At 42.0% G+C, this 27166-nt stretch overlaps 3 protein-coding genes across 17 annotated transcripts in view; 1 reads left to right on the plus strand and 2 right to left on the minus strand.

Annotated features, from left to right (window-relative positions):
- LOC113924584 (cuticle collagen 7-like) overlaps positions 1–27166 on the plus strand; it is a 39776-nt gene that overhangs the window by 2280 nt on the left and 10330 nt on the right. Inside the window, exons 2-6 of one of the 8 annotated variants that reach the window (XR_003520715.1) lie at positions 3687–3735; positions 10025–10033; positions 10134–10385; positions 15014–15073; positions 15780–15847. Coding sequence is in view for 4 of the 8 variants with exons in the window: in XM_027598529.1 (XP_027454330.1) it covers positions 3687–3735; positions 10025–10033; positions 15014–15073; positions 15780–15825 (164 nt within the window). In the remaining 4 variants the exon portion in view is untranslated. Of the gene's footprint in view, positions 1–3686; positions 3736–7094; positions 7230–10024; positions 12723–15013; positions 15312–15779; positions 16751–17516; positions 17653–27166 lie in introns of those variants that run through there. The other 7 variants (XR_003520714.1, XM_027598529.1, XM_027598530.1 and 4 more) reach the window with 7 other exon arrangements.
- BDH2 (3-hydroxybutyrate dehydrogenase 2) lies at positions 46–21488 on the minus strand. 2 transcript variants are annotated; one of them, XM_027598527.1, is made up of 10 exons: positions 21395–21488; positions 18521–18661; positions 17554–17632; positions 15318–15414; positions 13597–13705; positions 8245–8305; positions 7173–7286; positions 3797–3855; positions 3147–3239; positions 46–1124 (listed from the first exon to the last, which is right to left on the minus strand). In XM_027598527.1, exons 2-10 carry the CDS (start codon positions 18590–18592, stop codon positions 1071–1073), a joined length of 738 nt encoding a protein of 245 aa, XP_027454328.1. In that variant the 5' UTR covers positions 18593–18661; positions 21395–21488; the 3' UTR covers positions 46–1070. The 2 variants fall into 2 exon arrangements, with proteins under 2 accessions (XP_027454328.1, XP_027454329.1); XM_027598528.1 differs by lacking the exon at positions 7173–7286.
- CENPE (centromere protein E) overlaps positions 25484–27166 on the minus strand; it is an 82618-nt gene continuing 80935 nt past the window's right edge. For all 7 annotated transcript variants that reach the window (XM_027598508.1, XM_027598512.1, XM_027598509.1 and 4 more), the window contains one exon: positions 25484–26259. In XM_027598508.1, coding sequence (XP_027454309.1) covers positions 26165–26259 — 95 coding nt within the window. In that variant the 3' untranslated portion in view covers positions 25484–26164. The remainder of the gene's footprint in view (positions 26260–27166) is intronic.

Raw genomic sequence — 27166 nt, forward strand, 5'->3', positions numbered from 1 at the left:
AACAACGTTGTAACCATTTTTTAATTGAATTATAATTAACATACAATGCTGTATTAAGTTCAGGTGTACAACATATTGATTCAATAATTCTATACATTATTCAGTGCTCACCATGATAAGTGTAGTCACCATACAATGTTATTACAATACTATTAACTATATTCTCTACGCTGTACTTTTCATCTCTGTGACTTATTTATTTTATAACTGGAAGTTTGTATTCCTTAATTCTCTTTTTCTATTTCATCATTCCTTAAAAATTTTATTTTCTTTAATTTTGTTTCCTATTATATGATTCACTTATATTTATTTACCCAGAGACTGTTTCTAAATTTCATGTTCTCTTAGAATTAACCTGAAATTTGGTGAAAAAAAAATCTACGTTTAACCGAAAAAATATCACGCAAATTGCCAATACTGCTAGTTCATTATAAGTTTCTTAGGCCCATGCCAAATGTCACTGCTTATTTTAAGAAAGATTTTTTACTTAAACTAAGAAGACAGCACTTAATTTTGAGTGATAACATCCGTTAAGTATAAACACTTGATGATTGTTTTTCTTTTATATAACAGATCAACAGTATAGTTCCAAATCTAAAGTCCTTTTAATGTAAGTTACTGAAGCTAATTCCTTCCTACCTTGTGTTCATTTGTAATGGTGTAAAATTTTAAAATTAGTATCCATGTACAGACCAATGCAGAATTGTACAAAATAGTTGAATAATTTGAAATAGAAGTAAAATACAAATTAATACCTTTTTCTTAAAAACTTTCCATTATTCATATTCACATTTTAATTTTATATGCTTGCAAATTGTGGTTTATTTTAAAACTATTCATTTGCAGTGAGTTCATTATCTTTTATGTCATCTCCCTACAATGATTTCAGAAGAGGTTAGAAAGAGATTAACATATTTAAAGAATCTCACTCTCGTGAACAATGACATCATTAAAAAGGGCTTGTTTTCATTAATATGCCACTAATAGGAAAGACATGAGGGGTGAATTTTCTTCATAACCAGGTTCACTGTGGACAGGAGGGGCCTGCCTTCCCAGCAAGGAGATCAAAATCACAAGCTCCAGCCTCCATCAATGATGACAGGATTACCTGTTACATAGGCAGACTGCAGTGATAAACACAAGGAGACAGAACAATTAACCAGGTTTAACACAGGTTGTGTTTCAATTTTCCCCTCACTGAGATAGCTAAACAATGTATTCATGATAATAGGAATAGTCACCTCACAAACATTTTAGGAAAATCTGAATTAAATTTTGGATGATTTGAAACAGCTGCATGTTCTTGTGATCTTGAGTCAACTGGCCTCTGGCTAGTGTTTTAGCCCAAAAGTCACATTCTAAGCAGGTGTTTGGTCTCAGAGTCAGAAAATTAAGTTTAGTGATATGCAGCCACTCCCTAAATTAGGATAAAGTATAGGCTAAAATAGTACATTTTCATTTTGAAATTCAGAACTATTCTAAAGTAGCTGAGTTTTATGCCATTAATAAATTTTTGAACATCAAGTGTCTGTCATAAAGTGGTCATGTCAATTACCAAACAGATTTTTTTATATAAGATATTGTATATTTAGTTGATCGAAATACATAAGTGTTTCCAGGAGCTGAAGCACCCTAAATGTGTCTTTAAAATTTATATGAATAATAATTATTACATCTGTTAAGCTATGAAAAAATACACTAGTTTCAGATATCCAAATCTGTACTAAACTAAGGGAATTTAAAAAATTACTTTTTTTTCATAGAATTTTTCATTTTCCAAAGAAATAAAGCTGAAATAATCCTTGTGGTAGGGGTTTAAAAATCTTTTAACTTAAGCATGAATATTAAATTTGTGTTCTTAATTTTACATTTATGTAAAGCCTGAGACAATGGAAGAGGCAGGAAGGAAAGACATCATAGTATGAGAACAGAAATTTTTAAACTTCAATCTATGAAAACTGATCAAATACAGTAGATAAACTAGGGGGTTATCAGACACTTTACCAAGAAATGACTCCAATTCCTCAAAGTTTTTTTTTTAAAGCAAGCTTTCTATTACACATATAGGACTCCTCTGGGTTCCTCTAAAAGTCTAAAGGTCTTTCGATTGCACATTTCAAGGCAGAACATTTCCAAACATTTGGAAACCTAAGCTCTGGCTAAACAAGGGCAGTTTAGCTCCTCAGCAGCACCTCCAAATCAAATGAACTCTTCTGTAGATACGGAGTCAGAGAGACCACAAATGCCAATAAACTTTTTCTATTAGTAATTTGTTTAGCAATTCCTGCAGCGACTAACAACTGTTGTTAACAGTCCCGAGAAGTGATAACTTCTATCACTAAAACATTTCAACCACTGTATTTGTCACATTCACCAACTGCCTGGTGTGTACCAAGTTACTGTAAAGAAGAGCTAACGCATCAGCAGCACACCTGCTCACTTCTGCCTGGGTCCCTTTCTTCCTCTCTTCTCATACACTGCAGTTCCCTGGTCATGTAACATGCAAACACATAAAACAGAGAGGGATGTTCTTGTGCTCTATACCTTATAAATGTAGCTTCTGCTTTTGTAGTTGTGTGCCATTTAAGAATATATACAATAGCCATTAAGGAAGAAACTGGTTACTAAATAGTTGCAAAGTGGAAAGAGATAGAAATGGGAATTTCCATACGTGATAACAAACAAGAATTCATAGAAAAAAAGAGCCAGTAGGATTCTCTTAAACTAAAAATACCAGATGCCAAATCTGTGTCTTCTAGAGACAATTACATCTGTTTAACTCTCTCCCCATTTCACCTGAAGCTCTCATAATTTTGGAGGTTCATTCCTTGACTTCCGTTTAGTCAGGCTTTCCCCAATTATAATATTTGAAAGCAACTGTCTCTTATAAAATTGAGCAATTTAATTTTTTCAATGCTCCATGTCATTTGCTACAAGATTTAGTGACATGTAGCATTGAGTGAGGAAGAGTTGGCGGCTCAGATCACGTGGTCTGTCTTTGAGCAAATTAAATCACAACTTATCCCTATCTTGTAAATGCAACCTCTTAGCATATATATGTTGCAACTCTCTAACATGACATTATTTTGATAAGCAAATCGTGGCCAAATGAGGATAATGAACTCCCTGGGAAGAATAGTGCTTACTTCATCAGAAGCCAAGTACACACACAGCAGGGCTATTTCTTCTGGGGTTGCAAATCTTCCAGTCTTCTGTCTCTTCAGGAAATAGTTCTGTGCCTGAGACAAGAAACCATACCACTTATCAGTAATGTGAGGTGAAGTGTGAACTCCTCAGGAGGTCAAAGACAAGAGGAATCTATAGAGGTTCCAGTGGCGTGCTGCCTTGATTAATCATGTATGATACATGATAATATCATTAATATCATTAATTGTGGACCAAGTAGGACTATGGTGACTTTCAAGGTACTCAAACTATGTGTTATGTTAAACCTACACACACTGTATCAGATCAGTTAAAGAGGAGGGCTTTTTTTTTTTAATTTTTGAAACTGATAAAATACACATAATGTGTTATTTATCATCTTAACTATTTTTAAGTGTATAGTTCAGTAGTGTTAAGTACATTCACATTATTGTGCAACAGATCTCTAGAACTCTTTTCATCTTGCGAAACGGAAACTCTATACCCATTAACCAATTACTCCCTGTTCTCTCCTCCCCCAGCTCCTGGCAGCCACCCTTCTGTCTGTCTCTACGAATCTGTCTGCTCCAGGTAAGGAAGAGCACACTTTTCAACCAGAAGATTTCAACACAATCTAAAACAGTAGATATACCTCTTCAGGATTTGGTCTGGCTTGTATTCGTTCTTGCAGAGATGGGGTATCAACCGTTCCTGAATCAAAGGGGAACATTCAGCTTGGTTAATTACTCAAACTGAAAAAGACATTGACAGACTTTAAACTTCCTTTCCATATGACACAACCATCAGTGAAATCCTTCTCCGTGACTTTGAATGACAATTTCACCTCCATTTTCTATGATTTTTAAAAATACGCATCTTAATTCCTTGTGACACGAGGCAAGGACTCTGGGTGAATCGCCCAGCATTCCCAAGACATATTTTCCTTACAGTACATTGACATGACACTATGGATTTTAAGCACTTTTACATGTATTATCTCAGTTACTCCTCAGGACAACCCTGAGATGTCCATAGATTCGTATAAGTACTTCACCAGTACAAGAGCCCAGGATGCCTTAATGATCTCAAAACCATTCTCTGCTGTCAGGTCCACTCAGGATCCTCAGAGGTGGTGCCATGCTTGTTATGGTCCTCAGTAATTTAGATGGTTCTACATTTTCCTCATTATCTTGCCTATTTTCATTGGTTTCGAATTCCTATTTTTAACCACAGTTTCATGTTTCTCATAAAAATATAATTTGAAATTATTTCACTTTAAAAAAAGTAAGACTGATGCTAAAATGTTTAAAATCCCACTTGGTTCAAGCTCCCACAGAGCAAGTTGCCCAGATTTTTTATTAATTTGTCACCTGTGAATTGTCTTTAGACAGCCTTTTTTTGTGGGGGCTGACAGTCCTCTGGGCAACCACATGATACCTGTAAGGTCATAACAGGATGATTTTACAGTCGTACCCTCTGGTCCCGAGAGTGCCATCGGGTTGATGTTCACCAGGAAACCATTTCTCAATTTTAGCATCATTTGTCATTTCTCTGGAGAAGGTGGGAGTCTTCAAAGTCAGGAAGTTCTGGCTCCTTTGTGTTTAACACCATTTCTTTAGGTCACCCGTCTCGTCTCACATTTCACCATTAGTGGGCAGCCCTTTCAACACGCAGAGTAGAAAACTGCCTTTACTAGATACCCAGTTCATTAGGAACATTTTCTACCTTCCACATCACTGCAGGCAATAGTGTTGATAAACTTTCTGGAACCACGTAACAAAGATTCCCTTGTACCCAGCTTCCAATAATATTTTCTTTACTTCTCTCACCCACAGCCCCCTAACAGCCCAGGATCCTACCAACAGTATGCTTAAGACACCTAAGCTTTCACGTAACAATATCCTCAAAATCCAGTTTTAAAATACAACTTTGATACCTTCCCACCACTCCAGACAAGTGAGCATCATCTCTTTCGTATGGCTGCTATGAATGGCTATTAACTGAAACCACAGAGCAAGCCTATGCTTTCTACTTAATTGCACTGTCCTGGCTCCACTGTGTCCATGGCCCAGACCGACACGGCATGCCCCTGTCTACACAAGCCTGGTGTGGAAGAGTTGTGACTACACCACCATCAGCGCCATCCCAGACACACTCGTCCCTTGTCAGGTTTTCTTCTGTGACTGGCTCTTGAGTCACAGCTAGTTCCTTGTTCCAGACAGTTTGATAATATATTTTCCAATCTTACGAAAAGTCCAGCTGCTAAAAACAACTACATTTTCCAAATCATTTTGCCATTTATTCCACTGGGTAAATGGTACCCCAAATAGCTAGAGTCAGGTGTCACCAGTGGGTATGTTAAAACCCAGTGAAACCGTCTCGTCTATATCCTCTTTTTTCTTGGTGTTACCTAGGTTTACCTTTCTAGTCCAGGAAAAATTAGATAGAACACCTCGGTCATGGAAATTCTGCAGCTTGATGGGTATTCTGTAGTCCTCTTTTAAACTGATAAGTCAGCAAGGGGAGACCACGGTGGAATATATAAAAATCTTGTGTGGAACTTTCCAAATGACACATGATTTTCCCCATCAACTCTTTCTCCAAATTCTGTCATGCACTTTAGGTTTCGAAAAATTCCATGGGTAACTGCAAAATGCTGCTTCTCTCCAACCCCCCAATACCAGTTGTGAACCCCTGAGGGCCACCTTGATCCTGGAAATGTGATATTTAAATCCTTTTCAGACAAGAAGCTAGTGATTCTTCTTATGCTCCCTTTGGGTCAGTGGAACCCAGTGGAAGGGCATATGTACTTCATAGACATACCCACAGTTATTAAGAAAATGAGTTATTCCTATGAAATAAGTTACAGAATGCTTTTGTTTGGACAGATCGAATGTCCTGTCTACTAAGTTCTGCTTTTCTTCTTTCCTTTCTATGGGAGGTCAGCATACATTTTGGTAAAAAGCCAGATAGAGAAGGAGAGCCTGGGTGGCTCAGTCGTTAAGCGTCTGCCTTCAGCTCAGGTAACAATCCCAGGGTCCTGGGATCGAGCCCCGCATTGGGCTCCCTGCTCTGCGGGAAGCCTGCTTCTCCCTCTCCCACTCCCCCTGCTTGTGTTCCCTCTCTCGCTGTCTCTCCCTCTGTCAAATAAATTTATAAACTCTTAAAAAAAAAAGCCAGATAGAGAATATTTTTCACTTTGAGAACCATTTATTTGGTCAATTACAACTGCTTAACTCTGCTTTGTAGCAGGAGCGCAGTCATAGCCACTATGTATGCAAACTGGGTGCGGATGTGTTAGAATACGAGTGTATTTACTACACAGGTGGTGGGCCAGATTTCTCCTGCAGGCCACCGTCTGCTGGTCCTCTTTTGATAGCATCAAGGAAGGTATTAACCCCTCCTTTTTATTTATGGGTCACCCTAGGTGATTGACAAGACTCAGTAGCTCCCTGTGTTCTGGGAGGCTGCTCTTACTTTCTTCCTGTGGTCCTATGAGCATGGTCTACTTTTCATCTTTCCCCTGACAAGGGCATCTCTGGTCGGCTTCCTAAACACCAAGCTCTGGCCAGTTATGTGTCTTGGCCACAGGATTTGGAATTGTTCCACACACATAAATACCATTTAAACCCTTTGCATCTGTGGTTCATTCCTAATGACTAAGAATCTCGTTTCCAATCTACTGTTGGACTGTTATCTTTTTTTTTTTAAGATTTTTCTTTATTTGAGAGAGAGTGAGAGAGCGAGAGAACAAGCACAAGAGGGGGAGGGGCAGAGGGAGAAGCAGGCTCCCCACGGAGCAGGGAGCCCGACCTGGGGCTCGATCCCGGGACCCCGGGATCGTGACCTGAGCCGAAGGCAGACGCTTAACCAACTGAGCCACCCGGGCGCCCCTGTTGGACTGTTATCTTAATAAGCATAGACCCTTTTTCATTTGAGCTTTTCCCCAGGGACAGGATCAATATAACGTGGTAAACAAACTTCCGTGGATGGGTAGCTCAGTGGCAGCCCTGTGGAGCCTGCCTCACCTGGACACACGCAGTTACACCTGATCCCCTGCTGGATGAAGTCTGTGGCCACGGACTTTGTGAGGCCAATCACAGCCGCCTTGGTGGCACTGTACACACATCTGTTCAGGACCCCTGAGGTGAAAGGAAGACTCAACAATCGAAGGAACGAAACCACAGTCTCCTTGAGGAAGGGAGCACAACTGACTGTCCCCAGGAACCGCTGTCTTGCTTCCTGCCATCCCACCCTGTTTAAAATTTGGTATCAGGTTTTCTCCCTGAAGAGGGCTGGTTTCTGACTGTGGGAAAATAATACCGTTCCTGGCACAACTCAGTGGAGACTGAGGAGAACCCGCACTGAGGTGACGGCAGTGGTCTTAGGTTCTCATTACCGGTGGGCAGAACCCTTGGGCGGATTCCAAAAGAGAATCAGGAGAAAGAACAACAGAACAAACACCAGACCAAACAGTGAGGAGGCCTGCGCCCTTTCTTTGCCTTCCTGTCTCGGGCAGGCTCACGGGTGTTCTTGAGAAGGGATGCCACCATGGCAGTAACTTTCACTTGAAGTGCGCAAGTCCATCTGCCGGACTGTGATGTCATTTCCATTTGGCACTGCAGTCCCGGCTCTTGGACTTGACTTGTGTTTAGCGCCCAGATCAGCCGACCTGGGGAAGCACTCCCCCGTATCAGCGGTGCCAGCCCTTTGCACGAACCCGTGTGGTAATACTATCACACTGCAGAACACGTGCACTTGCCTGATCCTCCCCCTTGCGCACCGTGAGGGGCACATAGTGTTTGATACATCTTTCTTGGCTAATTAAAGGAATTAATATTTCCTTCTTCTGGCCTGATTTTCATGTTCACATCCATTAGAAGGAATACAAGGAAGGGCAAAAGAAACAAATTTACTTTTTACGACTGGTTTACAACGAAGGCAAAAAAGACTGACAGGATCTTAATACCAATTTTTTAAAAAGTGGTTTTGAAATTATGTGTGGGCTTTATAATCTCTGCTACGCTCATTGCAAAAACCCACAGCTCGTGAAGGTATGGGGGTCTGTGCATCGTGATTCCCAGAGGAAGACAGACCTACCTTTGATGCTGGAAGCCACAGATGACATGTTGATAATGTTGCCAGATTTCTGTGCAAGCATCTGCCAAAACAAAACAAATACCAAAAAAAAAAAAAAAAGCCACTCTGCTAGATAAGAATACGACCTCTTTAGAAGATTTGCATTTACTTATGGTTTGCAGAAGCATCTTATTAGCTATTAACATGAAGCGCTGTTAGGCAGTCTTAACAGTCTCACCCAGTCATTACACACTCACTGGCAGGAACATTTCCCAGGAGGATTACTGCCTGCCTTTGGCACAAAAGCATCAGCAAGACCAAGAAGGAACTCTGAGCTAAATGAAAAGTTAATGAACAATAATCATTACTTTGTATTCCTGCTGTTGGAAAAGTCTTACTTTGACACTTTTTTTTTTTAAAGATTTTTTTTCATTTATTTATTTGACAGAGAGAGACACAGTGAGAGCAGGAACACAAGCAGGGGAGTGGGAGAGGGAGAAGCAGGCTTCCCGCTGAGCAGGTAGCCTGATGCGGGGCTTGATCCAGGACCCTGGGATCATGACCTGAGCCGAAGGCAGACGCTTAACAGCTGAGCCACCCAGGTGCCCCTGACACATGTTTGTTGAAGACGTACTATGATCAGATACAGTGGTAGGTCCAGCAGTTTGGAAGATAAATGACACACTCCCTGCCTATAGAGAGTTGCCAGCCGACTGGAGGGGTTGACATAACCAGCATCTGGCAACAGCAGAGACCTCCAGATGGGGGTGGGGGGTTGGGGGGGGTGGGGGGGGGATTAGGGTGGTGGGAAGGGACCAATCCAGGTTGCAGGACACTCAGAGGAGGGTTCCTAAGGAGGAAAGAGGTGGGCTGATTTTTGAAAACCAAAGTATTAGCCAGAAAAATAAAAGAGAAAGGTGATTTAAGAAGCAAGAACCCCACGTATGGAGGCTGTATCACGGAACTGGGAGGAAGGGGGGATGGGTCTGGTTGGAATGCTAGGCGTGGGAGGAATGAGGCTGCAGAGGCCAATGGGGGCTAAGTGTAGGGATTTGGGCATTACCCTGAAGGCACTGCGGTGGTGACAATGAGGGGTTTAATGCAGAGCAGCGGCATGTTTACATTTGGGGAATACTAAGATTACTTCAGCACCATGTCGAGGAGACCCAGTGGAAGCTGACAGAGTGATTTCGGAAAGGACTGATGAAAGCAGAGATGCAGAAATGTCTGTGGGCAACAGGGGTGGAGATGGTTTAGGTAGTAAGTGCAGGACGTGGTAAATGGTTATACGCGGTGAGGCCTGCCTCCCTCATCGAAGAAGTGTTTCCTAAGAACACTTCCCTCAGAATTCCCCCAAAGTGTGAAGGTCTGAAGAGGAGGATCTGTTGCTGTTTTGTCCTCCTACATGGTACACAGTAGGTGGACCATACACTGTGATGAATCAAAATCTCTTGAGGTGCTAGTTCTTTTTTAATTAATTAATTACTTTATTTAGAGAGAGCTTGAGTGGGGGTAGGGGCAGAGGGAGAAGGAGAGAGAGAATCTTAAGTGGACTCCCTGCTGAGCGCAGAGCACTACATGGGACTTGATCTCACAACCCTGAGATCATGACCCGAGCTGAAATCAAGTCGGACGCTTAACTGCGGCATGCAGGCACCCCGAGATGCTAGTTTAAAGTGCAGATTGCTGGGCCCTGCCCCAGACCTAAAGGAATAATATAATGAATAAAAAGGCTGCTAGGAATTAGAAATGTTTTCAGATGAATGTATACTTAAGTATAACATGTATGTGTGTTTTCCAGGGCATGTAGGTAGGTCCGGGGGCATGGAGACCCGTGAATGCTTTGGGGGAAGAAGCAACACCTGAAAAGCACTCCTGCCCGATGGGCACTACCTTCTCATTGAAATCAGGCTAGGAGGATGACCATAAACAAGGCGGGGCTGGTGGACACGGCGAGTGGTAAAGAGTTACAACTGCTGAGAGGAAATGGAAGACCACGACCAGAGAACAGAGGAAGGAAATGCAGGACATGCTGTGCCATGAAAGTCAAGTAAAAAGTTTCTAAAAAGAAAGCGTCTCAACAGTCAGTGTAGAGAGAGAAGTCGCTTCTGCTTCCGTGAGTTGCTCTAGCCGCTTTCAGACCGAGAGGTGCAGGAATGGGGGTGAGTGACTGGTCCAGGGAAGAGGCTGCCAAGATGATAGGTCTCCCTATAGTATTCCCTTCCTTTCTGTTTTGATACTTAGTTACTATTTGCACCCAAGAGCAGAGAGTCTAAAACAACCTAAGGCATTGTGTTGGATGGATTAAAGAGTGCAAGGGGAGGCTGAGGCGACCCAAACCAAGTCAAGGACAGCAGCAGGGGTGAAAATATTGAACCCAACTTGTTTGTCTATGTGATAAACAGGATCATATGAAATGGGGTCCTCATCAAAAAAGACCAGGAAAATTAGTCAAGGCTTGAAAACAAAGCCTTAACATTATTCTTTCTTATCCAACCTTGCAAATAACCCATTTTTACTTATTTTTAATTTTTTTCCAGTTTTATTGAGCTATCATTCTCATATGTAACCTGTTTTTAATACCTATAGAATACATATACCCCAACTGAATATATAAAGATGAGCTATGAAGTAAGTTCAGTCTCTCATCTTCAGAAATGCAGCAATTCCTCAGGCAAAACTTTAGAATATAGTCACTAGGAGACGCTAGTGCTGCCCCTGACACTGGATCCATCCATTCGGCCAGGTCTGTCTGCTGGTTCTAAAGCCCTGTCCTTGCCTCCTTCCATGAGCTCTTCTCCACACCAGCTCAGTGCCTGCTGGTAGAGTGTGCCTGCTCCTCCTGGCTCCCCACGCGATAGCCCTCTCTGGCAAATACGACTTGGCAGGTATAAAGGGAAGTGCCTAGTACGTGGTGATCCTCCATACGACTGATCTCCCAGAAACTCAGGGAGGGGCTAAGAAAGAACTCTGAAAAATTCCCTCTAGCTGTAGATCTAGTTAGTCCTACCCTAACCCAGCTCTTCTGTCCCCACTGAGCTCAGCTCCTAAACCTGGCAGACCTTGGTTTCTTGGGTCTTTGGTGATTCCATGTCTGACCTCTACCTGGACTGACAACCTAGATTCATTTATTCATTCAACAAATACTTGCCAAAGCACCTCTCTGTGCTAGAGAATCTTCTAAAATACAGCAAAGGGGAGAAACTTCCACATAGCCGAGACTTCCCTGACTTTGGATTTTGCACTGACCTCTTCTTACAGTATTTTCAACTTGTTCTTTGCCTTTTAACTTAAATTCCAGTCTTGGAATGGTTTTCAGTATGTCTACTCATGAACAAAAATTTCCAAAAGTGTTTCTATGTTCTGACCCCCTGACTTTTCAGATCTGCCTGGGCTGTAAATCCTGGCTTCCCCTGGAAAGTTCTAACCTGGAAACGTGCATCATAGTGAATGAACCCAGAGGATCCCAGACAGGGATCATGTAATTTTTTCACCCTCATTTTAAATAGAATAGAACGCAAGTGCCATCTCCCACGGTGCACAGTGAAGGAGGGGCAGAGTTCAGGCTGTGAAGCCAGAGTCCAGAATCTGGGGTCAGGCTGGTTACTGTCACTTTCAGAAGTGGCATTGACTCCTTCTGATTGCCCATCCCAGTCATTAATATCTCTTGGGACGTTTTACAGATGGGTGTTACTGGCTCATATGGATTATTGTGAAGATGCTTTAAATCATAGGTAAACTCACTAATTTGCAAGTTAGTGTTTGATATTTCAAAAGTTAACGCTTACTGACAAGTTTAAATTTCAGCTGCACTGGACCATATCTCACCCTTGCTGCCTTCAGTCACATTTGTAGAGCATTCCAGACATGAAGTAGGCTGGTTATGCACACATGACAGCTTACCTCCTGTGACCTAAGCTTTCTCCTTTTACCAGAGCCTCTGCTTCTCTCCCATATCCTAGGATCAGTCTTCAAAAAAAATAATTCAAGTCCCAAATAACATAGATTCTCATGAACTCCAAATAAGCAGAAAAAGTGAGATTTTATTAAAAAAATTTCCTAGTTTAACATCCCGTGGACCCACTGAGAAATCCTTTCTAGGTGCTAAACAAGCAGATTAAAACAAATTCCTTTGTTTCCAAGTCAGGTTTTCCTAATTTTCCTTTTAATGTTCATCTTGACATTAGGTTGAATGTTTAGAGCAAAGCATCGGTCCTGCCTTGCCATTAGAAAGCTCTTCTCTGTGCTGGGTTGGCAGCTTTCGGTATGTCCGTCATCTAATCTGGCTGGGATGGAAGAGAAGAATGCTCCTCTGCATTTCACTAGGGTTCAGTTGACAACCTTGGACTGAGCTAATTCTGTACTCAGTCAACCCCTTCCATTGTCTGAGCTTGTGCTGTCTGCTTACTATTGGCTTGTCAGTTCATTTGAACTCAATGTTTCTCATATTTACACTCCCCTCTCCCCAGAACACCTAGTGTGTGCTTTATATCAAAAGGCATTTAATGCTTGTTTGTAAAATAAAATGAAAAACATTGATGAGCTGTGTGAAGGCTGTGGAATTCCAGGGTAGCAGACTCAGGAGGAATGCTCTCTCTTGAGCATACACTGGCTCTCACCTCTCTGGTACCTGTGTGGCTCAGCTAAAAACAAGGGGAGTATCAGGGAACAGAAAAGCAATGGGCGTAGGTCTATCTTGAGAGCATGTGCCTAGATACTGAAATTCAAGAAGGGGCCCAACTTCCAGGGTTCAGATCCTACTCTAACCACTTGATAGTTATGTGGCCTTGGGCAAGTGACCTCACCTCCCGGTTTTATCCTCTCTACAGTGGATGTGATAAAGTAGTACCTACGTCATCACATTCCTCTGGTTCTGCATGCCTCCTTGCTGTCCCTCTCCCTGGCACCCTCTTCCGAATATACCTGAATGGCTAGCTCCCTCATTTCACTTGGACCTCTATGAAAATTCCAGCTTCTCAGTGAGGCCTTCCTGGACTTTACTGATATCCTAGCTTCTTTTTCTTTGTAGTACTTTTAATCACTCCCCAAGTTATGTCTCATTACCCATTATCCTGTCTCCTCAAAAATGGGATCTGCCTTACAGAAGGAACTTTGTTTAGTTTTCTGATATGTCTTCTGCACCTAGAATGAGGGAGACCTGCAAATAGAAAGTGCTTAATATTTCCTGACTATTTCTTAACTGGAAGGTTAAATGAGTTAATTTATATTAAATGCCTTGAAATAAATATTCAGTACAGGTTTGTCATTATGTTAGCTACTGTCACTCTTCGGCACATGTGAGGACCCTTTCTTGGTGCCCAGTGCGGAGACCTACTTATCCAGTGGTACTTATCCTGTGGTGGCAGTCCTTACTTTAGGAAGAAATGCCTTGATCATCAAGTACATGCTGCGGACATTGAGATTCATCGAGAAGTCCCAGTCTTTCTCCTCGCAGTCCAGGATGGTTCCGTGATGGACAAAACTGGAAGAGGGATTGACCAGTGGGGAAAAATGATCATTTAAGAAGATTTGTATTCCATTTCCTTACCATTTTTCTATTGTCACATAATGAGACCATTGACCCTTCTCTTATGAAGATTTTAACAATTCGGAATATCACTTAGTACATTAGGTTAATGAGTATCCAACAACTTCAGCTAAATACATTTATTTGAAAACAACATCCTTCTGTTAAAAGAGAAAGGCAAAAGTCTGGGGCCACCCAACGTAAGAATCTCGGCAGGAACTGCACAGGAAATGTCAAAAACAAACGTGAGACTAGGACGCCCGCCCTGACTCCTATTTCAGGAGCTATAGTGCCCTCCAGTGGCACAGATTTAACTGTTTTCAAAGAGAAATAAAATCAAATTGCAAGGAAAACCACTGTCTCCACATTGCAGGGTAGCAAAGTAATATCTCTATCATACGGTTCTAACATACTGAGTAAACAGAGCAGAACAAAACAAAACTCTTCAAGCAGCCTTCACTCCTTGTCAAGTCACACTTGTAAATAACATGCTCATCCTTCGTATGACAGCAAGAACCACATGCTCTACTTCTATATCGCTTATGTTGCTGAAAATTTAATGTAAAGATGTTCAAAAACTATTTTTCCTAACTGATTATTTTTGGTCATGGCTCTCAGTATATTCTCATATAAGGGATGAGCAGTTTATAAAATAGATTGCCATATATTGTTGCTTTAATTTAATTTCCACACAATGTAACATATGACAAACTATAGACGGATTTTTTTTTTTCTTTTTTTTTTTTTTGCTCTGAAACATGATTAGGAAGAAGAACAAAAATATATTAGAAGGCTCTGGAATTTTTCTATCAATGCAGCAGTACAAATATAACATTCCATAAGAAAAGGGGAATGTCACTTAGTTCCTGTGTAAACGTCCATTGTGCTCACCTCTACTGAGCTGCTCCTGAGTAGGGAAACTGCTAGCACTACCTGTCGTCTGTGTGGTGGGTCCAGTTCCAGTCTCCCCACATTTGTACCTGATTCGGCACATTGGGTACCACCCCAGTAAGTTCAATTTAGCCACTCTCTTTGCGCTCTCTACAGAAGTGCAACACGCAGACTTCTTTTGCTGGGTGGGGCTCATTGTCCCGATAAGAAACCCTGGGCTTGGGAGGTGTGTGGAGGACTGGCTAGAATGTTGTGCCAAAAAAATGGGGAACACCTGCATTTCCATAGGCTGAGTACTTGGTTTCTGGTAAATATGCTTTGTTTTAAAGACATCTACTGGAAAACAGTTTTTCATTTTATTTTATGTCTTAGTGGAGCATCCACAACCAGTCCATTGGTGGGAGCCGTTACCAGCCTTAAGAAGAGCAACAGGTCTGGATTACTACCAGTTCTCTTGAGTAGACCATAATTTCCCTTAGGACTCAAGCCCGTGTCCACTTCTATGGCTTTCTCACCTGCTGAATCTTGGAATAAAAATTCTGTCTAAACTCTAGCTGTATTTCCTAAGAAATATATAATGGTTCATGATGAATAATTTTGCCATATTATCAAAAGTGATTAAATAAGTCATAGAAAACTTTCTGTAAGGACAGTGAAATTAAAAAGTATGAATTACCCAGCAACATTAAAGAGAACATCAAGTCTCTCGATTTCATTGGCAAACTGGTCAATTTGTTTCTTCTTTGTGACGTCAAGGGTCCGAATTTGAATACCTGAAAAATAAAACAAAGGACATGATTTACCTTTAACTCATAAAATGTTTAGCCTTGAAGATTTAGCTGTTCTGAAATGTGAAGACTGTAATATTAGTCTAGTCAAGCTTCATAGGATTGTTGGCCATTAGTAGGGGTCTTAGAAATCTTAAGAATCTTATTAGTAAAAATCTTCAGGTCCTCCCCATCTTGAGCTCTGTATCAGATGCCTCTGAGTAAGCCAGCAGTAAGACGGGCAAGTGGGTCCTCTCCAGCGTTTCCTTTCCCCAGAGGTTGAATCACTGCTACAGTGACGCTGAATTCTGTCTGAGGTGCGGTGAGCTAAGAGATTGTTTCTATTTGTGCCCTTTACTTTTATTTACTAGAAATGACTTTGTTGGTCATGGGTACCATCACTTACGTCTGGACTAAACTGCAAGAAGAAACGAGAGGCCAGGGGCACCTGGGTCGCTCAGTCGTTAAGCCTTCAGCTCAGGTCATGATCCCCGGGTCCTGGGATCGAGCCCCGCATCAGGCTCCCTGCTCTGTGGGAAGCCTGCTTCTCCCTCTCCCACTCCCCCTGCTTGTGTTCCCTCTCTTGCTGCGTCTCTCTGTCAAATAAATAAATAAAATCTTTAAAAAAAAAAAAAAGAAGAAACAAGAGGCCAGAAGAAGAGATGAAAACACTGACCATGAGAGATCTGGTGTGGGATCTGAGAGAGACACGCTGTACTAGCTACTAAAAAAAAAAAAAAAAAAAAACCCTAAACTAACAAATAGGCTTTTTGGTCATTTGTATGATTTTAAAAATATATGGTTTATTTTATTCTTCCCTTTTGGATATAGAAAAGAAAGATTATAAATGAAGGGGAAGACTAAAATTGAGTTTCAGAAGAACTTCCTTTGCTTTGTGCTTTTCTAGGACAGCAGCTTCCCTTAGACTTGTTGAAATAACTCCACATGGTCTAATTCAGTTAACTAATTCAGTGAACTCAGTTTTTCATGTAGCCAGTTCTATTTTGCCAAAACGGTTAACTTTCAAATGAGTTCTATGTCCTGCTTTCTTTCGAGTAATGCCAATCGAAACCCTCTGATGTTGGAATTAAGGTTTGGTGTGGTGCAGTGAGGGACAATATGCACCCAAACAAGTTAATCTCTTACAGTTTCTGATCATGATATATGATTTAAGGCTGAGCTGTCTCCAGTATGAGCATTTGAAATGCAGCTAGTCTGAACTGAAATGTGCTGGAACTGTAAAGTACCCGTGCATTTCAAAGATTTGGTATAAGAAATGTAAAATATTCCATTTTTTATACCGTGTATGTTAAATTTTTTTTACTGTGTAAATTTTTTTAATACTGTGTATGTTAAAATTATAATATTTTAGATGTATTGATTAAATATATTATTAAAATTAATGTCACCTGTGTCTTTTTACTTATTAAATGTAGCCACTAGAAAATTTACAATTACACATGTGGCTCACATCATGTTTCTGTTGGACAGTGTTTCCCTCACAGAGAGGCACTCAAGTGGAAAGTCATCGTTAGAAGTTAAAGATAAGGGGTGCCTGGGTGGCTCAGTTGGTTAAGCATCTGCCTTTGGCTCAGGTCATGACCCCAGGGTCCTGGGATATAGCCCCAAATCGGGCTCCCTGCTCAGTGGGGAGCCTGCTTTTCCCTCTGCCTCTCCCGTTGCTTGTGTGCTCTCGTTCTCTGAGAAATAATTAAATAAAAGCATAAAAAAAAGTTAACAATAACAGGGGCGCTTGCTTGACTGGCTCAGTTGGTAGAGCGTGCAACTCTTGACCTCTGGGTCATGAGTTCAAGTTCTGCCTTGGGCTAGAGCGTACTTAAAAACAAAAAGTTAACAAAAACTGTTAAATTTTCACATGTAATTTTGTAACTGAGGACTGAATCCTTTAACATGTTACATAAATAAAATATTTCAGGTATACATCTTAGAATGTTTATACATTTAAATATATAGATTTTTGTCTGTAGGTTTGCACAATATAGATTTGATATCAGAGAATCAGGTTCTAAAGAGAAGGCCAGTGGAACTGAGTGGGTAAGGAATTTTCTTTCAGCATCTGAGCACTATTGCTTTATAATACTTTGCAGAGTCTGAATCCCAAGTTCACACTGCCAACTTGCTTACCGGGGTACTCTTCCAGTTCCTGAAGTTTGGACTCATTGATATCCGTGGCGATGACTTTGGCACCTTCTCTTGCAAAAGCCTGGGAGACACAATATACAAGTAAATCCTTTGTTTATTTGATTTGATTCCATTCTCATTAATGGAAAGTCAGTTAGCCTTTCCCCCTTTATCTTACTTTCACTGTTTTCCCTATAAAATAGATGGAATTTCAAGCTCTCTACTCTCACTTCACCCTTCCCATTGTTATTATTTTTATCATTAGGACAACGTAACATACATTGCGCTTGTCATCTAACCTTGTCCCTTTAAGCATTATCAAATAAAATCGTGTTTTTAAAATCTAGGACTCTGTTACTGATACCTCTCAAAATACTATTCTGTGATGTGATAGCCTGTATTTCTCGTTTCTGAGCAAGTTCTTATTTTCCACTTATATTCCAAATAATAAGAGAAAATGGGTTATTTCAACACTTTTTCTCCTCAGAGTATACTACTGTTTTCATAAATGTCAAATACTTTCATTAAAGTCAATACTTTAAATGCATTAATTAGCTCAGGTGGGGATTATAATGTGCAAGAAGTTGGTATAAATTAGAAGGTAAAGGTAACCCGATAGTCTTGTAACTCTAGAGTCCTCTACCTGAACCGATGTAATTTCAGAAATCTATGCATTCCCATAGGGCCCGTGCAGTAAATATATCATAGTGCAGAGAAACTGAGGCAGAGGACTACCTCTCTCAGAGTCAGAGGTTATCAGTGATGTCACATAATAAACATGGGAGGTGTTCATGCCTTCGTCTTTTCCCCGGGGGTCAGGGATAGCGACTTTTCTTTTTGTAACTTAAGACAACAGAAGCACAAGATAAACAAGAAAAAAAAAAAGTAGAGCAGAATTAAATGACCATGGGATCTGCCCACATAGTTCAATACCTCAAAGTTAGTAGGCAAACCACAGATAACAACTTACTAAGGCAGCTGCCCGGCCAATCCCCTGAGCGGCAGCTGTCAGCACGATGACCTTCCCATCAAGTCGACCCATAATGGAACCTGCGGCTTAAGCTACAGACGCGTGTTGAATGGCTGAGCACCTGGTCCTGTGCAGCGATGTCTAGAATGAACAGTTCAGTGAACTCTTTAAGAACTTAATGACAGCATTTCTGTACAAATCGTCCCATCATCTGAATTCTCCCAAGAATGCTGACTCCAGATACCTAGCTCGGTATTATCAGAAACATTTAGCACAACCCACTGAAGTGATATATTGGACGTTAATCCACCAATTGGTTTCTTGAGTACTTAGAGAAGACAGCATCTGATACTGACGGAGCAGGGGCGGGAGTCCTTCCCCTCGCTACCACCACCGTTCTCCCCACTGTCCCTATACAAACTGCTATAGCATTGTATGTGCCCTTACTAGTGGGGGCTGCTTCTTGATTTCTCTGCTGTAAACTTTTGTTGGGGTTTGCACTATCGATTATCTATGGCTTTTCCTTGTCACTGGGATGATTTCATGGTTGGCCTCAGAGAGTCATTGAACAAAAGAGCTGGAAAATCAAATCACGTTCAGTACTCGCATTTTATAGATGAGAAAAGTGATCTGACTTGCTCAAGGTCACAGACCCAGTTAATGATGGAGCCAGAACTAAGCTCAGGCCTCCTGACTCCTTTGCTATGTGACATTTCACCACACAATGCTGCTGATCCTCTCTTAAAGTTTCAGCGTGCTACCAGCAGTAATTTTCAGAATGGAGGACTGAGGAATTCTGACCTAGGGAAAATAAGATATGCCTAAGATATTTGGTTCTTGGACGGTAGATCGCAGGATGAGAGGGAATGGCTAATGATGAGGTTGGGGGTAGTTAAGAGTCAAACGCTGATCAACTGAGGCCATCTTCAAGGAACTGAGTACATTTTCTCACCCCACTGTCCTTAATGGGTGCCGCTGATCTCACAAGTCACACAATGGCTGCTTTGTCCCAAGGCATCACATCCCCATTCCAGGCAAAAAAAGAAAAAGAAAAAGGTGGTGGTGGGAGATAAAAGCGAAAAGGCTTCCAGAGTGTCCTCACTTTCTTTGAGAAGCAAGCCCTCCTCAGAAATTCCAGTCTTCATTTCACAGGCCAGCTCTAGCAGCAGGGGCTAGAATTTGAGGTTTTGTTTTCTAGCCTCTATAAAAGAAAAGCTGGGGGAGGGGCGTAGCGAGCCCACTACTTGGTGCATGTACAGATAACCTACACAATCACCCTGCTCAATTACCTGCCTGATAAAGTCCAGGTAGCTCGCTAGTCTTGCCTAGAGGACTCCCAGGATCTAGTCCATTCTGTTGGAACCTATCTCTGTTCTCCCCAGCCAACCTTGGCTTTTTGCTGTAACCAAGCCTCCGCGCTTTATCTAAGCTGGGAATGCTGAGGGGCTGGTTACACCTGTGGGCAAGGGGCACCAAAGGACTGATGGAAAGAGTGTGACACAATCAGACACGTATTTCAGGAAGATCACTGTGGAGCAGTCCCGGGCGGGGGTGGGGAGTGGGTGGTTTCCTGGGGAGGGCGTGCTGTGGCCTGAAGGGCCTCCCGTTTGATTGCAGGGAGGGAGGGGATGGAGAGGGGAGCGGGACGAGCGCAGCGTTTCAGACAGGAGGCCGGGCCTGGACACCAGTGCACTACCTTCAAAGGGATGATGTGGTCTGTGCCGTGTCCCGAGGCTGTGAATTCAAACCTAGGCCTCGGATTGCAGGTCCAAGAGAAGACCTCGTGGGTCGCGCTGTTCCTGCGGTCTCGGGCGGGCGCCCTCTAGGTCCGCACGCGGCCGCGCTGGCTGTGCGCTGAGGCCGGTGCGTGAGTTCGCAACCACGCGAAGGCAGACCCGCTTTGCGGGACACAAGAGACCCTGCGGACCCTCCGGCCACCGCCCAGCCCAGCCGGCGGCCCTCGCTCCCAGCCCTACGGTGGCTGGGGCCTCCCTCGGGGGGTCCGACGGTCGGTTCTCTCATTTCCTCTCGTACCAGCATTTTCTCTAGTACACGCGTGCACGCCTAACTCTGTGTTGGAGTTTTGCTTCTCAGAGGGCCCCACTAACAAGCGGCTCCAGGGACCTGCTTACAGCTTCACCGATGATGTTCTCGGAGAAAGGCTGCATTTGTTATGCGCCCCGGAGGCTGAACTTTCACGGTGCCCGACCTCCTCTGATGCCAGGGAGTTGCACCGTTTTGTTTTTCTTTTTTTTTTTTCTTTATTCTTACACGAGTGATACATTTTCACTCTAAACACGTAAAGAGTTGAGAGATATGTATGCTTCAGAAAGTAAGAGACTCCAATACCGCCCCCCCCCATCTTGGGCATGGTGTATTAAAAAGTTATTATTTTGCCCCCCTGTCATTGCCGGTTTTAGGTGCATGGCACGGGAGGCACGTACCAAAGTTTTCCCTAGGATTCACTGACACGGGAGAGGCGCTTACTGAACAACTGCTCAAGCACAGAGCAGCCGCTTCGCTCACTCTGAAATCTCTTCCTCGCTGGTCTTGTCTTTCTGGGGCCAAATTTGAGGGCCAAAGCCTTACTGTTGGAATAAACTACACTATCAAACTAAAATGAATTTATTTGGGAAAATGAGGGCAAACGTGACCTGAAATGGTAAAATGAGGCAACTCTCAACAAATGCAACGTGAAAACCACACTGAAAAACTTACAAATACCAGAGTTTCAAACTTGTTAAAAACACACCCTTATCTTGATCTAACTGCTGAGATTAATCTTGAAATAGGTACCTTGCAGAACAAAGCAAATCTAAACCTCCCCCTTTCCCAGTCTGAAGTGTCATTTAAAAAAATATTAGGAAAACTTACTTTAGAGCAGCAAGTGGATGTCGTCCACCAGATCCCTGGGCGAGCAACAAACTCGAGACCTTTGTACAGAAACAAGTCAGGCGCTTAATAATGCATGTCGGGATTTGTAGTTTCCTTCAGTTTTAAGAAAAGGAGGCGCACATTTATACACTATATATGTGTGTGTGCTGCCATCTAGTGGAACTCAGGTAGAACGGCTAACTCCAAGGAGAAGGTGAAAAAAGGAAAAGCACCTTACAGCTTACTTGGGATAGGGAAATCATTTCCTTCACTTTAATCCAAGTCTTTCTTTGTTGTTTGTCCGTGCCTGCTATGTGCTGTTCTAAGATATTAAAAATTTAATGAGTCAGAAACATCACATAGAAGACAGCAGGGCAATAAAATAGAAGGACCTCGGTCATTTAAGATAGCGGAGGCTTCCTTCCTGCCCCTTCATCAGGATTGTTTTGAGGGAGAGAAATAAAAATTTCCTTGTGTTTAAGGTATAGTTATGGTTGTTTTGTCACACTCCGTCTCTTCTAGCACTTGTTCATATTTAGTGGCAGAGTGCAGGCATCCTGGGTACACTGAGGGGCAGGGTCCGGGTAGCACTCTGAACTTCATAGTGTGGAGGCTTGAAAGGGAACGTGTTGGGTAAGAGCAACAAATAAAGTCTGGTCGAAGAGAACAAAGATAATAGACTAGGTCTAGGACTAGGTCATGTGTGCCGGGCTTAGTAAGTCATACTGTAGCAGGTGTATAATTGAACAGAGTGATTGTGTAGGTTATTTTGTGCATGTACTATCTACGTTGGTTCATTCAACATCCACCTACCTCACTTTCCCCTGCCTTTTATTTTATAAAGGCCAGAAAACAAAACTCTCATATTCCTAGCCTCCTTTGCTGCTAGAGCTGGCCAATGAAATGCAAGTTGAGGATTTCCTTTTGGATAGAAAGGCAAGGCCACTCTGAAAGGCTTTTCCTTCTTTTTGCCTGGAATGTGGATCTGCCTTGGGACATGGCAGTCATTGTGTGACTTTGCTTGAGGTCAGAGGCACCCGTCAAGGACAGAGCAGGTAAGGGAAGGAACCTGATTCCCTGAAGACAGCCTTTATGCCACAGCACTAAACTAACTCCTCTGGGGTTCTTTTTTTTTTTTTTTAAGATTTTATTTATTTATTTGAGAGAGATTGAGAGAGCACGAACAGCGGGAGGGGGTGCAAAGGGGCAGAGGGAGAGGGAGAAGCAGACTCCCCACTGAGCAGGGAGGCGACATGGGGCTTGATCCCAGAACTCCTGGATCATGACCTGAGCTGAAGGCAGATGGGTAATCCACTGAGCCACCCAGGCACCCCCCCTCCACCCCTGCCCTGAGATTCTTAGGCGAGAAAAAGGAACTTCTTTGGATCACATTTTCTCCCAGGTTTTTTCTCTTTGGAGAGAAGTATATTCACAATGGTCACGGTGGTTCAGAACAAAGACTGTGCAGTCAGAAAGATGAAGATAAGTCCCATGTCCTTTGCTAGCTGAGTAAATCATTTAACTCTCCAAGCCCCAGCTTTCTTTTTTTTTTTTTTAAAGATTCATCCATTTATTTTGAAAGAGTGAGAATGAGAGAGAGAGAGAGAGCACATGAGAGGGGGGAGGGTTAGAGGGAGAAGCAGACTCCCCGCCGAGCAGGGAGCCCGATGCGGGACTCGATCCCGGGACTCCAGGATCATGACCTGAGCCGAAGGCAGTCGCTTAACCAACTGAGCCACCCAGGTGCCCAAGCCCCAGCTTTCTTATCTGTAAAAGAAGGTAACCGTAGCACCTGCCTCAGGCATGTGAGGAGAAAGGACTAGGCATTCACAACTACCAGCACATTGATTACATTTGTACTTAGTAAATGTGAATGATTATTAAAATTCAATTACAGTAGATGAAAAAAATCTCTGATCTAATTTCTGCATATATAAACACACAGAGTCTTTGATAAGACTGTCCCTCATTGCCCAGGGTAGCTTCTAACGGAGTCTAATGATTTCTAATGACACCCAGCTGTGCTCCTTGCTTTAGTAACAATGTCTTTAACTTTTGAGTATTTTAGAATACAATTTTTATGGATATGAGGATTCTCTAATCAAGGCCAAGTCTAACACTACTTTCTTGGTGCCGCTTTCTTCAGCCTCCCTTTGTCCCGATTTCCAACAATAATGCCGACTCTGACAGCCTAAGTAACATGGTGTTGCAAAAATTTGCTTACCCATCTATATTTTCCATGGAGTAAATTTCTTCAAGGCTAGTGACTATATCCTTTTCACCCTTATACTGCAGTCAGCACGTACTATATTTGTTTTTCAACCAAACATGAATTTCACAAAGGCAGTAACTTTTGGTGCCTAGATCAGTGATTGGCACACAGTAAACAGCCATTAAATATTTGCTGAGTATGAATGGTAGGCTCTCAATAGGTTTCCTGGATATAATTTTGCCAGGCTCTCCAGAAAATGTTTCCTACGAACAATAATCTATTTGTCTTCTTTGACTTTACTTTTCAGACCATTTTAGTGTTGTCTGACCATATTATTGCTTTTTATCATTTTTGCATGTTTCATTGTTGACTTTCATCATTGTCTCTTCACAGCCATTTATCATGATATTGAAACCCCAGATCATGAGAGTGAAGCAACATTTCTGAGGGAGATGTCAATAACATCTCCCTCAGAGGTGGGGAGTAGAAAGTCCCACCTCTTTTCCTCCCCCAGAGACACCGATTTAAAACAATATACAGACCAAAATACCTTTATGAGAACTTAAGTCAGTTAAGAAGTCACAGGACCCTCGATATAGGGAGAGCTGAGAACAGCTGCATTGAAATGGGCAAGAAGAGTCATTTCCCTTTACCCGTGGCTCCACCCACCGCACCCCTTACCCAAGTCAGCACAGCTCAGCCTCTGGCTCTCGGTTTCCCCAGGGGAGTAGGGGGAAAGAGAAGAGTGGAAAACTAACCCAAAGTTCTGACTTTTTCTACGGAAGCCCAAAGAACTGGTTTCTGTCTTGCCTGACTTGGAGTGCTGATGGAACCGGCATTAATTGACACTGGAGGGCCTGCAGTGCCCCAGATGGAGGCCGGAGTGGTTCAGCATAGTTGGGAGAGAGGGAGAAGAGTGGAGCATGTTCTTGGTATTCCAACTTTTTGGAGGGCTGTCCAAGATTGGTACTTGTCTTGCCTACCTGGGGTGCTAATGGGGAGCTGATATACTTTGGATGCCTGAGGGCCAATGAGAACAAAGGGGGCGGGGGTGCGTCTTACCGCAAGAACATGCTGTACTGAAGACAGACACCAGAGGGAGCAAGAGATCCAGCTCCTAGAAAAGAAATTGGTAAACTTCTCTGATTGGCAAATTATACCCACAGCCCAGAGGTCACATCCCCCTAAAAAGGTTTCAGAGATCCCCAGGATCTCTAACCAGGCTGACAGGTGAAATCTTTCCCTGTATGAAGCAGTCTGTAGACCAGAAGAGATGGCTCCTTTTTCAAATGGATAAAACTCAGCAAAAAATCAGAAGGTGCACACACACACAAAAGAAACATCCCCCAGGGATGCCGGGGTGGCTCAGTCTGTTAAGCGTCTGCCTTCGGCTCAGGTCATGATCCCACGTTCCTGGGATCGAGCCCCACATCGGGCTCCTTTTTTAGTGGGGAGCCTGCTTCTCCCTATGCCTGCTTCCCCCCGCCCCTGCTTGTGCTCTCTCTCTAATAAATAAATAAAATCTTAAAAAGAAAAGAAACATCACCCAAAGATCCCCTTAAGAATATGATAAAAGTATGGACCCAAGTATCCTAGAAAAATGACAAAATTAACAAATTAACATAAAATTTCAGAGGTTTTACAGACTGCATGAAGCCCATCCATAGAGGTCTTATGTATCTGTGGGGACTCTGGGTTTAGAAGAATTTTTCTACTTTGATAGAAATTCTGGTGCTGTTTCCTCATGTCTGAAATAAAAGGATAGAATAAATGGTCCATGAAGTTCTTCCAGCTGGGAGTAAAATGTAGTAGAGTACAAAGTCTGGTAACAAACCAACCAATTTAGAGTGCTTGTACGGGGGCTGGTGGGTAACAGAAAAGCGAGAGAGAACTTTTGTATTTATTATAGCAATAGAAAGATTAGCCTAGAAAATGAAGAGGTCAGAGCACTTTGCTAAACTTAGCAACTTAAATCCAGAAAGCATGTATATATTCTCATAGCAAAATTCTGTAAGTCAAACAAACAAGTAGAGCCAAATATACGCTGAGTACCCCACCAAGAAGCTATTAATTACTGTTACATAGAATTGTGATTCAGAACCATTAATTAAACATTTATTGAATGTTCAAGGTACTTAAAGAGGAGTTTATAATTTTGTTAATTAAATGATGCTTTAATGTATGCATAATGCCTTGGGATTATCTAAGTCATATGTGGATAACATTACATTAATAAAAATGAGTACATTTTATGTATACATGGAAAGACTGGAAAATTCCTTCAATAATTTTATTCTTTACAAAATATATAAATAAATAAAACAATTCAACTTGTAAAGTATTACCACATTCAAAGAAGACATTGCTATCACCATTCTAAATTACTGGAACGCATTCATCTCCTATTCCTTCATCTTCCAATTCTAGTGGCAAAATGAAAACTGAATTGAAATTAAGTTGGACTGTGACAACATCGCCAGGGATAGGCACATGAAGTAATAAACAGTCATTTCCAAACAGGGAAGGCTGGGCCCCCGGAAAAGTGACAGGAGAGGAGTCTACTGTGTCCTGCACTCGGGTGCATCTTTTCCTGAAGAGGCGTGCCAAGGAGCTGGCTGAGGCTCCACGCTCTCTGCTCCAGCAGTTTGTTCTTCTGAGGAAAAACAAAAAGCAAAAAAACCCAAAAGTAATCTTATTAAAACACACACACACACACACACACACACACACAATTTGAATACAACTGGAAATGGAAACGATGTTGACAGGAGAAGATATGAAGAATGAAAAATGACAATACGGTCATCAACCTCCTTGTGTTTGGTCACTAAAAAGGTGTATTTCATTTCATCAGAGGTGGAGAAGTTTATTCCCCATTTTCTCAGAAAAATCAACTGTTAGAGAAGCCATTTTGTATATAAAACCAAGAAGTAATAAAGTGTCACTTGAAATTCATCAGTTTGAGATTCAAAGTGAATCAAACACAGATGGAGTCTAATTTTCCTTTGCCCTAATTTTAGCAAAAAAAAATGATGTGCTAAATAAATAGTATATATTTTGGAGAATATTTCGTCATTCTTAGAGAGTACTTCAACTGCATTTATGTTTATAAACAATATTCATTTTCAAATGATTATATTCATTAAAGTAAATCTCACATACCTGGTCTTTGCAATTATCTCAAGTTGTTGAGAAAATTTAAGTTATCATTTATAATTCAAATTAAAAACTAACATTAAAATTCTTTTTGAATAGCATTTTATTAATTCTGGCTGAGTCTATTTCCTTTAATTCTGAATTGGTCAGTTTTTTTTTTTTTAAGATTTTATTTATTTGACAGAGAGAGAAAGAGAGAGAGCGAGGGAGCGCACAAACAGGGGAAGCAGGGGAAGCAGCAGTGGGAAAGGGAGAAGCAGGCTCCCCACTCAACAGCGGAGCCCGATACGGGAGGGGGCTCGATGCCAGGACCCCGGGGTCATGACCTGAGCTGAAGGTGGACGCTCAACTGACTGAGCCACTCAGGCACCCCTGAACTGGTCAGTTTTTGATTCATATATTCT

Source organism: Zalophus californianus, chromosome 2 (genome assembly GCF_009762305.2).
Source record: "Zalophus californianus isolate mZalCal1 chromosome 2, mZalCal1.pri.v2, whole genome shotgun sequence".
NCBI lineage: Eukaryota > Metazoa > Chordata > Mammalia > Carnivora > Otariidae > Zalophus > Zalophus californianus.

Bases quoted from the DNA above. Each gene is read 5' to 3' on its own strand.
- BDH2 (XM_027598527.1), bottom strand. From the start codon at position 18,592: ATGGGTCGACTTGATGGGAAGGTCATCGTGCTGACAGCTGCCGCTCAG. The intron at 17,633-18,520 runs GTAAGTTGTTAT...TGTGTCTCCCAG, and splicing joins TTGGCCGGGCAGCTGCCTTA to GCTTTTGCAAGAGAAGGTGC. The intron at 3,240-3,796 runs GTATATCTACTG...TTCTTGTCTCAG, and splicing joins CCAGACCAAATCCTGAAGAG to GCACAGAACTATTTCCTGAA.